Here is a 19,792-nt window from a genome sequence, read left to right as displayed (position 1 = left end):
TCTAAGTCTCATCCAAACAACCCACCATTTTTCAATGTCGATATCTCAGCAACTAATGGTCCAATTTTCAATGTTAATATATGAAACATTTGTGAAATTTTCCGATTTTTTCGAAAACAATATTTTCAAAATAGTCACCTAAATATGGATTTAACTTGAAAACGGTGCACTTTATGAAAATTTCACTAAAGTACTTTTTGATTGCAAATTTGATTTTACATCGAAAAATGAAGTTGAAAAATTTGTGCGACCAATATTTTTGAAAAAATCAGTATTGATTCAAAAATTTATAACTCGCTCAAAGATTTTTTGTACAACCTGGAAATTTCTGAAAAGTTGGCATTTTATTTCTTCTAAAACATATCAAAAAATAAAAAACAAATTAAAAATAGTGTTTTTTTACAAATCAAGTTTTAGTGATAGAAAGTTAAATAAAAAATCACCAAAAAATGTTTTACCGTGTACCATTTTTTTTTCCAGTGTAGTTCGTATCCATAACTACAACTTTGCCGAAGACACCAAATCGATCAAAAAATTCCTTCAAAAGATACAGATTTTTGAATTTTCATACATCATTTTTGTATGGACAACTGCCAAATTTGTATGGAAAATTATATGGACAAACTAATGATGCAAAATGGCTTCTTTGGGCATACCGAAAGCACCAAAAAAGTTTCAGTCGGATTAAAAAATACAAAAAAAATCGAATTACCGAAATCCTAGAGAACTGCTCTTCTGTGTCTGTTCGCAGTTCCTTTATACTACAAGATCGAGTTCTTTATTCTCTGGGATGGCGCTGCCCTACGGTGGGTGTAGTTAGATGCCTCTTGCATGCACGATTGTTACTGAAGAATTCGGCAACTGAAACAAATTTCGCGACAATGAACATAACTATCAGCTTTTGTTACTGTTAACTCAAACATTCACCACTTTTGAAACCCCATTTATACATAAATTCACATAAATATTTTGATTATCCGAAATTTAAAAAAAAACGGATTGTTTCCCCTTGCGACTAGATCAGATAAGATTTCGATTCATAGCATTTAACTTAACATCAATCTTATTTTGTCATCGTTCATCAAGCAGAGGTTTAATTCAATTGTTACCGTACGGCCTTTTTTTTTTTTTTCATAAAATTATTTTTATTAGGTCCTTTTTGGTACTGGGACCTGGTTAGGACCGAGTCGGCTTTTGTAATTACATTTGGCTTAATAATTACAGAGGATCTTGTGTGTAAATGTTAGTGGGAGGGGAGCCGATTACCCGCGGCCTACTCGGGGTTAGTAGGGAAGGGATTGATGTTAAAGACAAGGCGTGGGAAGGGAAGGGGGATTGTGTAGGGGTCTTGGTTGGCTCTGCTGGCCTTTGCGTTTTGTCCTCAGCCGCAACTCGGTGTCCAGCTGCTGGGGCGTTCTTGCTTTGCTTCCGGTGCAATCCAGAAACGACGGCTTTGTGCGAAGGCGAGTTATACTAACAGAAGGAAAACTAACTGAAGGAAAACTAACTGGAAGAAAACTAAATGGATATTTTGGAATCTGAGAGGAACTGATAGATCGGATAGAGAACATCAAGGTCAAGTTGAGATAACGCGTCTCGCATCGGGATTTCTGGTGGTCTTCCTCGGGCCCTGAGAGTATCTTTCAACTTAATTCTGTGAGCCTGGTGATCTGGACACGCCCATACGAGATGGTCGATGTCCTGATAACCCTGCCCACAGTCGCAAAGGTTCGTATCACTCATGTTGATACGGTACAGATGAGCCTTGGACGAGTAATGGTTCGACATAAGGCGGGACATCGTTCTGATGAATCCACGCGTCAAGTCCATTCCCTTGAACCAGGCTTTTCTTTGCACCTTAGGTCGTATGGAATACATCCAACGTCCTTTGGTGTCGCCGTCCCATTGTGTTTGCCAATCCAGAAGCGCACGCTGCCTCGGGAAACCGTAGCATTCTTGTAGGCTAATTGGCCTTTCAAAAATGTCTCCACTCTCAGCACCCTTCTTGGCGAGCAAGTCCGCTTTCTCATTACCCGGAATCGAGCAATGAGCGCGGACCCATACCACCGTGATGCTGAAGGACTGAGCCGCCAGGTTGTTTAAAGTCTTACGTATTTCCGTGAGGAAAAACGTAGACTCCCTGGTCGGCTTCAGAGACCGGATAGCCTCAACAGAGCTAAAGCTATCGGTGAAGATGAAGTAGTGGTCAGGTGGCATGGTCTCGATGATTCGCAGTGCGCAGTAAACCGCGGCTAACTCTGCGACATAAACCGAACTCGGGTCCTTCAGCTTAAAGAACAGCTGATAAGATTCATGATAAACACCGAAGCCCGTACAGCCGTCAAGCTTGGAGCCATCGGTGAAGAATCTGTTGTTTGGAGGAACATGGTTGTACTTAGATGCGAAGATCGACGGTACAACTCCCCGCAGAAGATGGTTTGGGATACCGCGAGTATCGGCTTTCATGGACGTGTCGAAGCCAATCAGGGTGCTGCTGGTTAACGGAGGCGTGCGCTGTACCGCTGTGCTCGGGCTCCACTCCCACGATGACATAAAGTCATAATATAGAAGCATGCGCCGAGACTCAACGTGAAGGTTCAGCAACGTTTCAAAGTTGTCAATTACCAGTTTATTCCTGTAATCACACCGGATCAGGAACCGGTAAGACAGTTCGTAGTAACGAGTTCGCAGAGGCAATACTCCCGCCAAGACCTCGAGGGTCATGTTGTGAGTTGAGTGCATGCATCCCAAGACAATGCGAAGACTTCGGTACTGTATCCGCTGGAGAACCAACAAGCGTGATTTCGCAGCTGACTGGAAGCAGAAACTGCCATATTCCAGCACCGAGAGTATCGTTGTCTTGTACAGTCGAAGCAGGTCAGAAGGATGAGCACCCCACCGGTTGCCAGAGACGCTGCGCAGAAAATTAGTTCTTTGCAGGCACTTTTGCTTCAGGTAGTTAATGTGCTTCCCCCATGTTCCCTTTTGATCGAAGATGGTACCCATGTACATGAAGTGGTCCGACTGCTCGATAGTCTTTCCCGACAGAGAAAGATTGAGCTGCGGCGGTTCATGCTTCCCCGTAAAAACGACCAGTTCCGTCTTCGCCGGAGAGAATTCAATACCCTTTTCAACTGCCCAATGGGCCAAGTTGTTCAGGGTATCTTGCAAGGGTTCTAGCAGATCGACTTCCTTCTTGGCAGCGATTGAAACCACTGCGTCATCTGCGTACTGTATAAGGGTGCAGTCTCCGGTCAAGCAATCATCGATATCGCTGACGTAGAAGTTATACATGGATGGGCTAAGGCGTGAGCCTTGTGCCAAACCCATGTAACTTATCCGGGTGATTGCCAGATCACCTTGCACAAAGTGCATGTGTTTTTCTGACAACAGGTTGATGAGGAAGTTGCACATCGTCGGATTGAGACCGCTCCGCCGCAGCTTTACTCCCAACACATCGATGGAGACTGAATCGAATGCACCCTTGATGTCTAGAAAGACAGAAGCCATTTGCTGTTTCTTACCACGGGCTATGTCGATCCCTGTGGCCAGCAACGCTAGACAGTCGCTTGTTCCCTTGCCTCTCCGGAAGCCATACTGCGTGTCTGACAGCAAGTGCTCTCGTTCCATCCATGGTTCGAGGCGGTCGAGGATCATCTTCTCCAGCAGCTTGCGTAGACACGACAGCAAGCTGATTGGACGATACGAGTTGTGGTCGGACGCTGGCTTACCGGGCTTTTGAATGGCAACCACCCGGACCTGTCGCCATTCGTGTGGAATTATGTTCTGCTCCACGAACGTGTTGAACAGATTCAACAGACGCTGCTTGGCGACGTCCGGAAGATTTTTCAGCAAGCTGAACTTGATCTTGTCCGGACCAGGAGCAGTGTTGTTGCCCGTCAATAGTGCTATGGAGAGCTCTACCATCGAGAAGGGAGGATTAGAATCGCTCCCATCAACAACGTCGAATGATGGTTGTGTCGGCACCGAGTCCGGGCACACCTTCTTGGCGAAATCCAATATCCACCTGTCCGATTTTTCCACACTCTCGTTCGGAACGGAACCTCTACGCATGGCCCTCGCAACGCGCCACAGAGTGCTCATGGACGTATCTGCTGGTAGTCCTTCAACGAACTCCCGCCAGTACATTCGCTTCTTCCGCTTCAGAGTATTACTGTACCTGCGATCAAGAGCTCTGTACTTTTGGAAGTTCGCTCGGATTCCACACTTGCAGAAGTCCACATAAGCTACAGACCTGGCCGCCGAGAGATCCGTACACTCCTTGTCCCACCAAGGGAGTGGAGGGCGCGTTCGGATGTACGGTCCCGGGACGGGTTTCGTCTGAGCTTGTAACGCACTGTCATAGATCAAATTAGCCAGATACGCATATTCTTCAAGCGGTGCCAACCCATCTCGCAACTCAACTCCAATAGAGACTGCCTCCGCGTACTGTTTCCAGTCGATATTTCGCGTCAGATCGTAAGGCATCTCCACCGTTGTCGATTGCTGTGGGCCATGGCTAACCAGAATAGCGATCGGCAAATGATCACTGCCACGAGGATCTTGAAGCACGTTCCAGTCACAAAGAACTGCCAGACTGTTGGAACAGAGCGACAAGTCGATGGCACTCGCCTTCGTACCGGACGAAGTTGGCGTTGGTGGTGTTGCAATCCGCGTAACTTGCTTGTCCCTGTTTAGGAGGGTCATCTGGAAGTCGTCGCACAGTTCATGAATCAGATATGCTTGAGGGTCTGTCTTGTGGCTTCCCCACTCGGTGCTGTGAAGATTAAAGTCACCCAGAACCAGTCGCGGTGCCTGCAACAGCTCAAGCATACCCCACAACTTTTGTCGAGTTAACGACACCTGTGGGGGAACATAGACGGACACAATGCAAATGTCCAGTCCTCTGATCCTGGCCTGAACTGCGACTGCTTCGATTCCTCCTAGCTTCGGGAGCGTGACCTTTCTAAAAGTGTGGCATTTCCTGACCCCAATCAGTACGCCTCCACCTCTATTTGGTCCTGCCCTGCTCTCTGTGATGATGTTGTACCCCCGGAAAGCTGGCGTCTCATCTCCGATAAGAAACGTTTCGCTCAACGCAAACACATCACAGTCCCGTTCGAATGCGAATTGTTGAAAATCGTTTAACTTGGGGGTTAAACTTCTACAATTCCATTGTAGAAAGGAGATGCCGTTTTTCGTTTTTGGTGTATTACCCATCAAAGGAAATGAACGACAAGAGGGGCATCGTGCTAGCAAGCTGTTTCCCGATGTGTCTAGCGAGAGGCTCAAACCGCTTTATGATTAAACGCGTCGGTTCACTCACAAAAGAGCACAGCCATTCCACGATTGTGGAAAAAGTAAGGACTCCTTTGAAGGCATCGGTTATCGGATTCGGTTTAGGAACCGGTTTTAAGGGGATCTTTGGCAGCTTGGGAACGGGCTTCAGCGGCTTGAGAGGAATCGGTGCCGGCCTCGGTGCCGGCCTCGGTGCCGGCTTCGGAGCGGGCTTACCCGACGGACCGAAAGGAAAATCCTCCTCGAAGTTCAACGAGTCACTTTCCTTACCCTTGCCGCCCGCGGCTTTTCTGGACTTGGAAGCCTTGTTGCGCTTCGGGTTTGGTCCGGAAGAGTCACTTTCCTCGTCTCTCTGGAAGAGGACCTCCACATCGGAATCTTCGTCCCCCGAATCTTCGTCCGCCAAAGGAGCGAAGCGATTGGGGTGGGTCACCTGACTAAGGATTTCCGCGAAGGACTTCTTGGAGCGTTCCCTCAAGGATCGCTTCATCTTGTCCTCGCGCTCCTTGTACTTTGGGCACTGCCGAGTTTTGTGCGGTTCCCCGCCACAAAGCAGGCATTTTTCAGCCTGCTTTTGGCATTCCACGTCCTTGTGGGGGCCTGCGCACTTTGAGCACTTGCTCTTGTTGCTGCAGTAGGTCTTGGTGTGTCCCAACTGCTGGCAGTTTTCGCAGCTCATCACACGCGGAACGTACAATCGGACTGGAAGCCGAAGCTTGTACAGCTCAATGTAGTCCGGCAGAGCTGACCCTGCAAAAGTCACCCGGAACGAGGCAGAAGGAATGAACTTCTTCTGGCCACCCTCGGTGGTGACGTTGCCCAGTTGCCGGCACTCGAGTACCTCCACAGCTGGAAGTTTAGGGTTCTTGAAGCGTCCCACCGCCCTTGAGAGGTCGACAAGCGACAGACTGTCATCGGTCACCACGCCGTCGATCTCGACTTTGTGGGCCGGAATCCAAACACGATACTCAATGCTGAACCGCAGATCAGTTACGATCTGATTAGCTTGCACCGCGGAGTTCACGATCACGCGGAGCTTGCTCTTGTTCAGCTTGGTACATTCGACCACCCCAGGATAGTGCTTCTGCAAATCCTTGGTGATCTGTACAAAGTTTAGCGGCTTCTGTTTGGGCCGGAAGAAGACCACCCATTCCGTTTGCGATCCCTCTTGATACTGACGAGGACGAGAAATCGGTTTTTGAGAATGAGGATTCAGGGGCGGGGGAGGATTTGGATCCGGATTCGGCACCGGTGTTTTAGGAGGAATTGGATCTGGATTGGGAGGAATCGGTTCTGGAGTCAAGGGAGGAATCGGGTCTGGAGTCAAGGGAGGAATCGGGTCTGGAGTCAAGGGAGGAATCGGTGGTTGAGGGGGAACCGGATTCGGATCTGATTTAGGACGCTTTCGCTTCGTCCTCTTAGACCCGTCCGTGGATCCCCCTTTACCGCCATCATTCTTATCCTTCAGGAAGAGGTCCCTGTTGGTGGTGTTTGAAGGAACTCCCAAAACGGAGTCCTCCATTTCCACGTCCTCGTCACCCTCAAGGGTTGAATCGAAATCGGATTCCTCATGGTCCGACTTGGTCGGATCCATGTTTGCGAAGAAACGCGATAAACTAAACGAAAATGAAAATTGTGAAACTAAACGCAAAAGTAAAAAAGGAGAAAAGGAGAAAAAAAAAACTAACCGAGAAAAAAACTATGAGAAAAAAAAAAAAAAAACTAAACGCTAACAAAAAACTCGCCTTTCGCACTCACCGCCGAACTGGCCGCACTGGCTGCCGCCCGCAGCGGGATGCGCGGGAAGCTCGTTTGCGCGCGCTTGTTGTTGTTGTTGTGCTGCCTGCTGCCAGCCACGTAAACAACGGGGGTTGTCTCCGACCTGGCCTGGCCGAAAACTGGTCCGCCGACCGCAGTCGACTCTCCGGGGCCGATTCCACCGGCCAACGACCGTCTCTCGTCTCAGCTGCCTCCGCAGCCGCTGCTGCTCACTCCTCCTGCTGCTGCTGCTCGGATTCGGGAACTCGTTCCTTCTCCGCCTCTGCACCGCCGCCGTGTCCACGACGACCAGATTGTGGCTCCTCTGACCACCGGAACGGGCTTGTCCGCTCGCACACGCCTCGGAATCGCCGTGAAAAACGCGCCAAACACAACTCGATAGAGCACGAAAAAACACGACTACGCGCTGAGACTTCTGCCGGAGCAATGTACCGTACGGCCTTGAAAAGATCAATTTCCGATCACCTTGGCCGGAACGACATCCATCGGCACAGATTACATAAACCGTACTCATCATCGTACATATCGTTATGCAGCGATAAAATGTATGTCATTATGTGGCATTTGCTCCACTGAAAAAGGTTCATTCCATCCAGCCAGTGCCAGTGTATGCCGGCTGATGTGGCCGCAAAGGTATGCGCAAAACGGTACTTAACAGCTGAGCCGTACGTACAATGCCACCAGGTACAAGTACAGGTAGATCATCTTCGTGCCAGCTCGACCGAAGTAGAGCAATTGATGGAAGAACAACCAAGCAAGGGGAAGCAAAAAAAATGGCAAAAGTGGGTTAGTTAGTGCGTCTACACGGGCGGAACAAGATGCGCCAACTTGTCACACGCAAAACTGTTTTTTTATATTGCGATGTTGGAATAGAGACGCAAAAATAATTGCAAACTGGAATTTCGGTACGTGAGCGAACTTCACGGAAGTCGATTTAAAGGTTAGAGAAGTATGATATTAGTTTTTTTCTGAATTAATCCTAGGCAGATCATTAACTGAAAAGATAAACCATAAGTTATACAAAATATGGTAAACGATATTAAAGATTGCATGGAGAAAGGCATACAAAATGAATGCATCCCCATTCAAGCATTTGTATTTTTAAATAGTCTGAATTGGTGTAATAAATCCTATTATCGCTGATATTTGTTTACCATCCGGATCTGTCGCATTTGAATAGATTTAAAAACAAATGTGGAATAAACATGTTACGCCTGTTTTTGTGCTTTCTATAGAGAAACGTCTCAGAAATGGTATTGACATATATTGATTTGTAGGTAATTATAGATATTTAACCGCAGACTTTGTGTCTATACGGCGTTCACGATCGAGATGATGATCGAGCAGAACGCTCGCCTCTAAAAAGGTGCAAACGACGAGAAAATCCGATGAAAGGTGGTAATTAAATAATTGGTTAACACGCACCAATCGGAAACATATCGACAAAGTTGGCGTTGTTTTCCAAAATAACACACAAGCTCGCTGCTGCTGCTGCGGATCTTTTCGTTCCTTCGATCAGACCAAGGCCTGCTGTGTTGTTGTTTTCAGCACGAGATCAAGGTTAATAATGGTTAATCGGCGCACACCACGCCTGTCGAGTAATCGAATTAATCAATAAAGTGAAATCTGAACAAGAGTGCCCACAACACTCAAAAATCTCCCTCTTTCTCGAGAGCCATTCCCTAACTTGGGTAGCCTATTTTTGTGTTATTTTGGAAACTTTCTCCCCTGCTGCTGATGTGAGAAGATGTTCGCATAACTAGTTTGCAAAATTTTACGATTTTGCACATTGTGTTAATGAAGATGGGACGACGAGTTTGGAAGAAGAAAAAAAAAGATGAGGACGATGTCGGGAGAAGGAAAGACTGCACAGCGTTATTGGTGGCTGAAAGTGCAAATTAGGGTAACTGTATATTGAATGCTCGCACGCCACCCAATCAAGCCAGGTGTGCAGATGTAGGGGGAAAAGAGTCAAAGTAGATAAAAAAACACAGAAATTTGATGCCACATTGTTGGATTAGGTCCGTAGTTTGGCAGGTGTGGCGCGTGTTTCGCATTTGGTCACTAAGAACATTAGATTACATTTTAAAGTCCTCACCAGGTTGGTTATCCGTAGTACTCACAAAAAAAATACTTCGGATAATTGAATCACGTATTTTTGTTTTCGTTTTCTTATTTTGGGGTCGTGAAGAAATTACCTTATCCAAAATTGCAGTAGTTTTAGTGCACAAAAAAGCTTAAAGTTTCAAGCGTAGATTGGGGAGACTTGATCGCCGGGGAAACTTAATACCTAGACTGTATCTCATTAGCGTGTAGATAACAAAAATATTCTATTTCCTAGAAAGTAGTACACTCAAACTTACTGCGGAATACAAAGAAAATTAAAAATGTCAGCAGACGACTATTTTAACACCTGAACTCCCATGCAAAGTCCAACTTTAAACAGCTGTATTGGCCCTGTGTACGGATTTTCAAAATTCAAAAAGCAAAAGTTGAATCAGGCAACTTTTTTTAGCCCTCTTTACTAGTTGTTTTGCATGTTCGTTTGAGTATCTGTCTCATAATTTATCAGAATGCATGTTGCTCTTCGATTATAATAGCCAAGACTATTTTTGGACCAATCTGGCCACTTAATGACCGGTTGCAGGTTCTCCGGTGAAACCCGAGTTACGGCCTATTGCGGAACATTTTCGGAAAAATTCTGGTCACGGCAACAGGCACACAATGTTCATTATTTTCATAATCAAGCTCATTGGTGGTTCCCAAAATCGTCTTTGGATTGATCTAGCCACTTTGAAACCGTTTCCAGATTCTACGGTGAAACCCGGATTGCGGAATATTGCGGGGTATTTTTGGGAATATTTTGGATTGGGCAACAGACATATCAAAGTTAATCATTTTCAAAATCAAGCTCATTGGTGATTCTCAAGACCATTTTTGCCACATTCAGCGTACTTCAAGCAAAACTAGGTAGGTAAATGAGCCAATTTGAGTTTGCAATCAAAAAGTGTGTCCTTCACGACATATTTTACCATTAATTTCAATGATTTTATTTGTTACACAATCAAATCAAAAGCACTATTTATACTTATGTTTAAAATTTTGGACGTGTCTGTTAAGAATTTATTGTTCAACACGGAAGGAAGCATAAGACAATACACTTGTTGAATTCATAATTTCGTGTCATGGCAGGCTGGATTGACAGTAAAGTGAATGCTAATGATTATTATTGAGAAAAACGAAAATTTTGTCGATATGGATTCTCCTCGAACGGATGGAACATGATTGTTTGTTGTTAACACTCAAAGGTTGTAAATTAAGGGTCGTGATGTCTTCATTAGAGTCTCATCGACTAAAGCACGCCATTTTTGGTAGTAAAATAGTCGAGGTAAGCACATATTTAGCAGCGCTGGCACGGCCCCGGCCTGTAGGAAAGCATCTTGTAACGGTCAAGTTAATGACCATGTAAATAAAGCCGCAGCACGGCGTTGCCCGGCAGCGGCGGCGACTACTTCGATGGAGCCTCTCGAGATGATGATGATGATGAAGATGAAGTTATGGGCAAACAAAAATCTCACAGCCTGATGCTGCTGCTGGCAGGGAGTAAACCCGACCGCGTGTATGTGAAAATTATGGCAACAGCTGCACCAGAAGGCACCAGCGCAGCCACATTAAATCAAAGGGTGCGTTGCGTTGATGACTTTGCATAAGATGAAAGTTGAAAGTTTAATTCCAACAAAGCGCTATTGTGTTCAAATGTATGCGCGCTTGCAAAAAAAGATCAAGCGAAAATTGCTCACTTCTGGTAGTGTAACGAGAAAGGTACAAAACGTGCTAGGGAAGAATACCCGGAGAAAATAACGGCAAGCTCGCTGAAGCAGCTGAATGTGTGATGTTTGGGTTCATAAGCCAAACATAACACGCCTTATAATTTTATATATATTTTTTTTAATAAAATATTTGTCGAGTTTTTTTTAAAAGGTCCTATAAACAAAATTTTGATTTTTTGCTTATTGGGTTTTTTCAGAACCGCCTTGTGTCAAGGCTATTCAAAAACACACAAAAAGCAAAAAATCAAAATTTTGTTTATTGGACCTTTAAAAAAACTCTAGATTTGTTATCTTATCTTGTATATCTATCTATATATATAAAAATTCGACGGTTTTGTTCGAACGCGAATCAGTTCAATACGGAGCGTCGGATCGAGGTGCTTTTTGTTGCGTTGGGTTCGTTTAAGTCCAAGGAAGGTTCTTACGCCAAAAAGTTACAACTTTGGCCACTCTGGAACCGATTCCGGAAAATCTGCAGATTGTATGGGAAAAGTTACGTAAAATCAAATTTTGATCACAGGAGGCTGAATTAGCAAACAAGCAAGAAACGTCAGGAAACCTAAAAAGGGCAGGACGAAGTTTGCCGGGAAGAGCTTGTATATATATATTAGGGTGGGTCATTTTATTCGAAAGTACTCGGATCCGGCTAAAATAAAGTCCATCTTGTAGAGGGTACCCATAGGGACTCTCATACCAAATTTGAGCTCATTTGGTTGAAAACTGGCTTGTCGCTCGGGGGTTAAAGTTTACATGGAATTTACTATGGAAAACGCGTGCTTTATCTTCAAACGCTCCTACAGGCTAAGCGACAAACTTTAGTCCACACTTACACTAGGTAGCCGTGTCGGGGGTGTTCTAAGGAACATTTTTCTCTAAGGGTTCATGGTCATCCGTTCAACCCTGAGCTTGCGCAAAGCCGAAACATCCGGCGACGCCGGAATTCTTCAAAATCTCAGTTTTAACGGTCAACGCATACTGCGAAACTATAATTTCATCGTGTGAATGAATGGAAAACACGACGCCAAACGTCAACTCACTAACCAGTGAGGAAGGCAAAAAGGAAACAACAGTTCGTGGGCTATTTCACTGGCCCGCCAGAAAATTCGGCGCAGGCTGAGACCTGACGAGCTGACCACGCCAGAGTGAGTAAGGGAGGAAGGCGACCAGTCCAGCGTGGGATAGCATCACCAGCAAGAAAGGCCATCTGGTCCCACGATCCCCGAGAACGCCCTTTGCGACGTTCTCGGGAAGCAAACCGGCTGTAGCCAGGACTACCGTGTAGGAACGACAACCTAAATCTCACCGGAAGAACCACAATGAAGGACCGCGAATTGGAATCTACGGCCAACTAGTCTCAGAAGGTAGCAGGGTTTCCTCACCGTTTCATATTAATGTGATTTGTTGTTTTCTTTTTGCTTGCAGGATGCTCTCATAGTTGCAGTCGCTGCCCGAAAGAAAAAAAAGAAGACAAAGAGATAAAATCTTAATTCCAACTTAAACTTTATCAGATTAATAAATGGTATTTTTTTCTATATGCAAACCTTATATATTTATTATACGAGTGATAGTGGCTTTCATAAGAAAACATAAAATTCAAAAATATGGTGCTCACAGTTTTTAGTGCATAATGGGTCATAAATATTATTTTGTTTTCTCTTTATAATGCTACTTAATTAAATTTGCTAAAGTTCAAGAATTTATTTCAACAATAAAATAAAAACTACATCCGTTACTTTTATTAAGTTTTTGACGCGATAATATTGATCGGCGACACGATCACCTCCATCATCGTTTAACGATCCTCGTCCTGGAAGTCCTTCTTAACGATCCATATGCCGCACGGATATGTTGGTGGCCATCTTGTACATCATGTAAGACATTGTGATCAAGATAACTGCAATAAAAGGAGTTAGGTTTGTTAGTATTTCACCAATACGCAGTTCCAAAGGAAACGAGTCAAGTTAGTGATTTCTTAGAACATTTCTTCCCCCTCTGGCTTGCATTCGCTGCCGCTGCTCCCCTTTGAACTTTTCCATGATCAGTTCATTACCAAGGGCGGACAATACTATTATCAAAACCACTAAAAAAACTCACGAGAGTGGCCAGCATACCAGCAACTGTGATCGGACCCATCAGCTGTCGTAGATTCCAATTCGCGGTCCTTCATTGTGGTTCTTCCGGTGAGATTTAGGTTGTCGTTCCTACACGGTAGTCCTGGCTACAGCCGGTTTGCTTCCCGAGAACGTCGCAAAGGGCGTTCTCGGGGATCGTGGGACCAGATGGCCTTTCTTGCTGGTGATGCTATCCCACGCTGGACTGGTCGCCTTCCTCCCTTACTCACTCTGGCGTGGTCAGCTCGTCAGGTCTCAGCCTGCGCCGAATTTTCTGGCGGGCCAGTGAAATAGCCCACGAACTGTTGTTTCCTTTTTGCCTTCCTCACTGGTTAGTGAGTTGACGTTTGGCGTCGTGTTTTCCATTCATTCACACGATGAAATTATAGTTTCGCAGTATGCGTTGACCGTTAAAACTGAGATTTTGAAGAATTCCGGCGTCGCCGGATGTTTCGGCTTTGCGCAAGCTCAGGGTTGAACGGATGACCATGAACCCTTAGAGAAAAATGTTCCTTAGAACACCCCCGACACGGCTACCTAGTGTAAGTGTGGACTAAAGTTTGTCGCTTAGCCTGTAGGAGCGTTTGAAGATAAAGCACGCGTTTTCCATAGTAAATTCCATGTAAACTTTAACCCCCGAGCGACAAGCCAGTTTTCAACCAAATGAGCTCAAATTTGGTATGAGAGTCCCTATGGGTACCCTCTACAAGATGGACTTTATTTCAGCCGGATCCGAGCACCTTCAAAAAAAATGACCCACCCTAATATATATATATATAAAAATTTCGACGGTTCGAACGCGAATCAGTTCAATACGGAGCGTCGGATCGAGGTGCTCTTTGTTGCGTTGGGTTCGTATAAGTCCAAGGAAGGTTCTTACGCTAACTAATTGAAACTTTTGCCACTCTGGAACCGATTCCGGAGAACTGGCAAATTGTATGAAGAAAGTTACGTAAAATCATAATTTGATCACAGGAGGCTTAATAAGCAAAAAAGCAAAAACGTCAACAAGCGAAAAAAAGGCAGAACGAAGTTTGTCGGGTAAGGCTTGTATTTAATAAATACGTGATCGTTTTATGTGTCTGATTCATATGAACTTACAAAGTAAGGTTGGACGATTGGCACAATTGACAAACGCAAAAAAAAATACTTTTGAACACAACAGAAAGTTACTGCAATTTCCGTCGACAAATTTCAAACTTTTAAGATATACATAGGATCTTTCGCACAAAAAATACCTAATTACCTGGGGAAGTTGTTAAAAGATTTATGTTTCTCAAATAAGGGCAAGGCAATTTTTTTTTCAATCGCAGTAGTTAGTTAGTTATGTTCATCGTCCTCTCTAATGTTGTTGTATCGTAAAGCAACTCGGAATATATTTTTCTACTGACATTTGCTGTAAAATTATATTAAGTTTTTATAGTAATTAATAGCAAACGTTTAAAAAGTTCTTTTTTTATTTATTTTTTTAATCTCATAATCGCTTTTTTGTACATGCCCACGAGGAAGGCACGAAACGGTAAATTTTGTACTAAATCATTTTTCTCTTTCTTCTGCAGAGTAAAAGCGGGGGTGCATTTCTGGACCGCAAGCTCGTGCTACATTACCATCCTCGGATAAGGGATCAAAATCAGCAGGAAATATGAATGGCTCAAGCTATGAAATCAACACGAACGGTGATATTCTGTCCCAGAACCAGCAGAAGGGCTGGTGGACGATCGGGCTCATCAACGGCCAGTACAAGTACATGACAGCCGAAACCTTCGGATACAAACTGAACGCAAACGGCGCTAGTCTCAAGAAGAAGCAACTCTGGACGCTGGAACCATCCAACACCGGCGAAAGTAAGTGCGAAGAAAGGGGTGAAGAAGGAGGCATTCAGAGTAGGCCAAGATCGGGCAAGGGTACGCGATAATTTGGGAAGAGTTGTAGTTGGCCACGCTTGCTTTGGTTGGGTTTTCGCAATGTGCAAAATTTCTGTACGGTCATATTTTTTATCATTTTGCCACGCTCCGATAAACGTTAGTGCCTCACTCTCGTGGCTCAGCATAGTTACTTAACGATTTTAACTGGAACGTGAAGAGGGAACAGCTAAGGGTGAACTGCCTTAGGAAGCAGTTTCATGGTAGCAATGACTGTAGCATGACCCATTTCGCTGGGAGCTGTTTGCAAAGAAGAAATTCATCTTTTTCCCTCCACTATTAAGGGATCCACCCGGGGTGATGAGAAACGTGCATCCGATTTTAATCTCTATTGATTAGATTTCCGCTTAAATTAAGTTCTCCGCTAGGCTGGGAGGGAAGGAATGATAGATAACGCGCCACGACGAAGACGATGACGACGGTGAAGGTAAAAAATGAAGGCATCAAAGCAATAATTACAGCCGTTTTTGTGATTCACGGTACTAGCTAGCAAGTTAGCGATCATGGGGGCCTGGGGTACCTTTAGAATGGTGAATGGAGGCTGAAAAAAAATTAACCCAGAGAAGACGAACAACGTCATATTTGTGTGTACCCGGGCTGGGATAACGATGTCGATGTATGATGCAAATGCCGTTAAGTTTACAGTGTTCCCACACCCCTGAAACACTTTCTTTTAAATAATCCATTTTAAAGTTTTTTTTTACAAACCTTGAACATTCAATATAAAGTTACAAAGAAAAATTGTAAAAAAATAATTGCAATAATATTTTTTAACATTGAATAATAATGTGGGAAGAATCGATCAAAAATTGATCGATCGTAGCAAGATCCCAAATTCAATTCAGTCAAGATCATGAAATGTTGTTTAAATGATCGGATTAATTGTTAAAATAACAAAAATTAATAACAAGGACATGTACGAAAAATAACTCAACATGTTATTACTCTGTTATTACAATAACAATCCAATACCAACAAATAACAAAACATGTTAGAAATTACATAAAATGTTATTATCCTGGTGTTAAAAAATGTTGACATTTTTAATCAAATTTTCAAATTTTCAAAAGGTACTGCAGGTAATCTCTTGGCTCTTCTGCGAGTTTTTTTTCATTATTTTTTTTATTATGTCCTTCTTAGTGTTGCAACCTGCAGATATTCTGCAATAGAGTTATCTAAGCCCAAGCTCACGCACACTAGTACCCCATTTGTTTTGATGGTGGGTACAAAATTTAACCTCAATTTTTTTCGTGTACATACACGCAATATATGCGCACGTAGATAACTCTATTGTGCGGGTACGGGAATAATCCTAATATCAGACCAATAACAACTTTTGTTATAATAACATACATAAATTGTTATTAAGCTCTTATGCAAATTTTGCAAGAAAATTCATAACACTTTCTGTTATTTTTACAGTATGTGTTATTTAAATGGCATGAATTTTGTCTGCCAGGGATACACTTTAAAAAGAGATTATTGTTTAGGTGAAAATTATATTTCCGAATCGTTCATGGGTTCACATGGTTGCATTAATACAAAAAAAAATACAAGTTTTGATTATAATTGGTCGAAAATAAACATTGAACAACATCTTTATTTTTATAATTACACGCAAAGTTATCAGCAAAATTTTCAAAAAAACAAGAAGTATTTTTTTTTAATTCCTGGAGAACTACACAAATCTGTAAATTAAGCATGCTTTTGTACACAAACCTTCTGTTTCAACACCAAACGTATTGGCGTAATCGGGAAGCACTGCTAATTGATCATCAATGGCCGGATAATTCAATAGACTCAATCAACCTGCTGACGTCGCTGATGTTGTTTTGTTGCTGTTTTTGTTGCTAGAAGTGAATTAAATTTTATCTAGATTGCCTTTTAATCGCACCATCTATGGACTACATTGACGATACACCAAGCACGAAAGATACTTATCACTTGGCCGGCTGCTAAAGTTTTCTTGAAGCATCGGGTAGAAGTGCGATCGACACAATGGAATATAATTTGAAATTGTGTCAATTTAATTTCTTATTGAAGATTTTTAGATTTAGTTAAAAAATCATTTAATTTTTTGAAATATTATTCATTTGTTGCAGTTTAGATCTGAATTTGCGATTGTTTTCTTTTATTTTCTTTCTATCACTATTTTCATCATATAAGCATTTGTTTTCTACATAAATTATCACACACAAAAAAACTCTTACACTTTCGCACAGTACAAATTCATCCACTCTGTCTCTTTTCTCATCTATCTGTTCCCTTTTTGTAGAGCGCTGGCAGCCTGGTGCCAATTCACCAAAGTCAGACGATAAAGGTAATCGCTTCTTTTCTTGATCCGTTTGTTTTTTGTTTCGCACCGCTCGCGTTGTTGCATTAAAATTGATTTAATTTGTGTTTTGTTCAGTTCGATTTTGCTCTCAATTCATCATACCTTCAGATACAAACACAAGCACACTATTCATTCGTTCGTGCCCACAAAAACACTGAAATAAACCAAAATCAATCACTTTTCATGCGAAGTGGCAGCAAATAAATTGGAACTAATCATATGTTTGCAAGCGGAATATAAAAAGGCAACAAATCAAATTGCTGTCCGTGTGGTGTTTTCGAAGCGTTTTTTAATAACTCCAAACAGGTTTGAACGGGTCCGATTTGATAAGCCTGGCCTGGCGAAAGAAAGGACAAAAAACGTAACGTTTTAAACACGCATGTGATCGCTGTTGCTTTCACTGGCTGTTGATTTGCGAGCGAGCGATTTAATGAGATAACAACATTCAGTGAGCAACATCACCATCACATCATAGAGCAGTCCGCTTTACTTTGTGACTAATTTTATGTTTCTTGTTGTTGAAGTTGTTCACGAGCAATTGATATCAATTTAAATTAATGGTTTCATCTATAACCAAATTTTGATCATATTTTATTCAATAGAACATCTGTTTCTGGCTTCTGAAGATTTCGCGATTTTGATTCCAGTTTCGCTAAAAGACCCCAAACTCTACGGCATTTTTTTACTTGGAATTCGAGCTTAACAAATTTGCCGACAGCGACTCTCCGATCTTGCTGGCAACTTTGTCCACAATTATCAGCACAAAAGTGAAATTTAAATTTACATAACTTAGCTAAACCTAATAAAATACTTCTTGAACCACTCTTCTAAAAATCTTTAAAAAGGTATTTAAATATCCTATTTGCGAATAATTTTAATGGTTTGGCAACACGGTCAAACTTTTAAAGGCAAAATTATGTGTTTTTTTTATATTTTGCTACATAATTTGGTATCAATCTCAAGAGTCATGGATAATCACTCTCTTCGGGATACGAGCGAATTTCAAGAGACAACCGAAAGTGTGAAAAACGTAACTAATAAAATTCTCCACCAATTGTCTTGTTGCAACGCTAACGCTAAATTACCGCTAACGCTTCTGTTCTCTTTTCTCCTCTTCCATTGTTCTCTCCCATTCGAATCGCAGGCGTAATCTACTTGAAGTCGCACCTGGGCCGATACCTGTCGGTGGACTCGTTTGGCAATGTGCTGTGCGAGTCGGAGGATCGTGACGCCGGCAGCCGCTTCCAGATCAGTATCGCCGACGACAACTCGGGCCGATGGGCGCTGAAGAACGAACAACGCGGCTACTTCCTCGGGGGCACCCCCGAAAAGCTGACCTGCACAGCCAAGGCTCCCGGCAAGGGGGAATTTTGGAGCGTGCATCTGGCCGCTAGGCCGCAGGTACGGCGATCCCGTCCCCGTTGACCGACGGGCGGTGAAATCGGCAGTAGTTTCATCACAACACGCTTTCCTTTCCTCCTCTAATCGCAGGTTAATCTACGCTCCGTTGGGCGCAAGCGTTTCGCTCATCTGTCAGAGTCGCAAGACGAGATCCACGTCGACGCCAATATTCCGTGGGGCGAAGACACGCTCTTTACGCTGGAGTTCCGCGCCGACGAGGAGGGCCGATACGCACTGCACACATGCAACAACAAGTGAGTTGAGTTGAGCACGTTTCACGCGGGGTGGCGGCGTCGCGGGCATAATTTGATGATAAATCTGCTGCTGTGGTGGATCGTATCGTAATGACCCCGCGGGGAGCTTGCAGCGGGTATAATGGCTAGAGGGGTGTTACATGATGAACATCACTTGTAATCGCGGGGCGCCACAGGACTCGACGGCAACGAAGACAGCTTATGTCATCTGCAAGTCACGTGGTCATCTTTGGTCATGCTCCAAAAAATCTTTATTTGGTTCCAAATAAAACTAAATGGGTGAAAATATTGCATTCAATTAGTGTTGAAATAGTATAAAAGAGTTCACTGTTTTGGTTAGTTTTTTTTTTTTAAAGAAATTTAAGGTTACCGCGACTGACTGACCACATACACAAATCCCGTCAAAAACTAAGCCAAAATATTCAGTTCTCTTGTGTTTCAGAGTCAAATTGATACCCAATTCTGGGAAATTTTAATGTCCCAAATATGTCAAAATACCTCATCCAAGATGGCAGTCAAAGTGGCGGTGGTTATTTATATTGAGCCTGCCCAAGTGCCCAACCTCACTCGAATTAAACTTATTTTGGGGGCTGATCTTTAATTACCTATTAGGGTGAAACGGGAAGGTTGAACAAGTTGAACAGAAGTTGTTGTCCAAGAACTGGCGTCCCGTTTTACCTTAAATGCACTGAAAACTGCAGCTGTAGAAATATGGAGAATATTAATTGGCCACTTTAATTTAACTTACTTTGAACACTGCATTAGTTTTCGACCCTCTTGAATGCTCTCGGGCAACATTTGCGCCTTTAGAAACCATTTAGGAGTATAGTAGGGCAGTGTCAGTGACAGTGTCGAACGCGAA

At 43.4% G+C, this 19,792-nt stretch overlaps 2 protein-coding genes across 6 annotated transcripts in view; one reads left to right on the top strand and one right to left on the bottom strand.

Annotated features, from left to right (window-relative positions):
* Positions 1–19,792, bottom strand: part of LOC120426431 (protein tweety) — a 194,352-nt gene that overhangs the window by 111,793 nt on the left and 62,767 nt on the right. The gene's annotated exons all lie outside the window — the stretch shown is intronic.
* The window catches only part of LOC120426447 (protein singed), a 35,883-nt gene that overhangs the window by 13,391 nt on the left and 2,700 nt on the right, over positions 1–19,792 (top strand). For 4 of the 5 annotated variants that reach the window (XM_039591206.2, XM_039591209.2, XM_039591207.2 and 1 more), the window contains exons 2-5: positions 14,578–14,862; positions 17,216–17,260; positions 18,420–18,676; positions 18,767–18,930. In XM_039591206.2, coding sequence (XP_039447140.1) covers positions 14,661–14,862; positions 17,216–17,260; positions 18,420–18,676; positions 18,767–18,930 — 668 coding nt within the window. In that variant the 5' untranslated portion in view covers positions 14,578–14,660. The remainder of the gene's footprint in view (positions 1–14,577; positions 14,863–17,215; positions 17,261–18,419; positions 18,677–18,766; positions 18,931–19,792) is intronic. The other variant, XM_039591210.2, reaches the window with a different exon arrangement.

This window comes from Culex pipiens, chromosome 1, assembly GCF_016801865.2.
Source record: "Culex pipiens pallens isolate TS chromosome 1, TS_CPP_V2, whole genome shotgun sequence".
In the NCBI taxonomy this organism is placed as follows: Eukaryota; Metazoa; Arthropoda; class Insecta; order Diptera; family Culicidae; genus Culex; species Culex pipiens.
The sequence above is the reverse complement of the archived record's forward strand: the minus strand, read 5'-3'. Positions and strand labels throughout refer to the sequence as shown.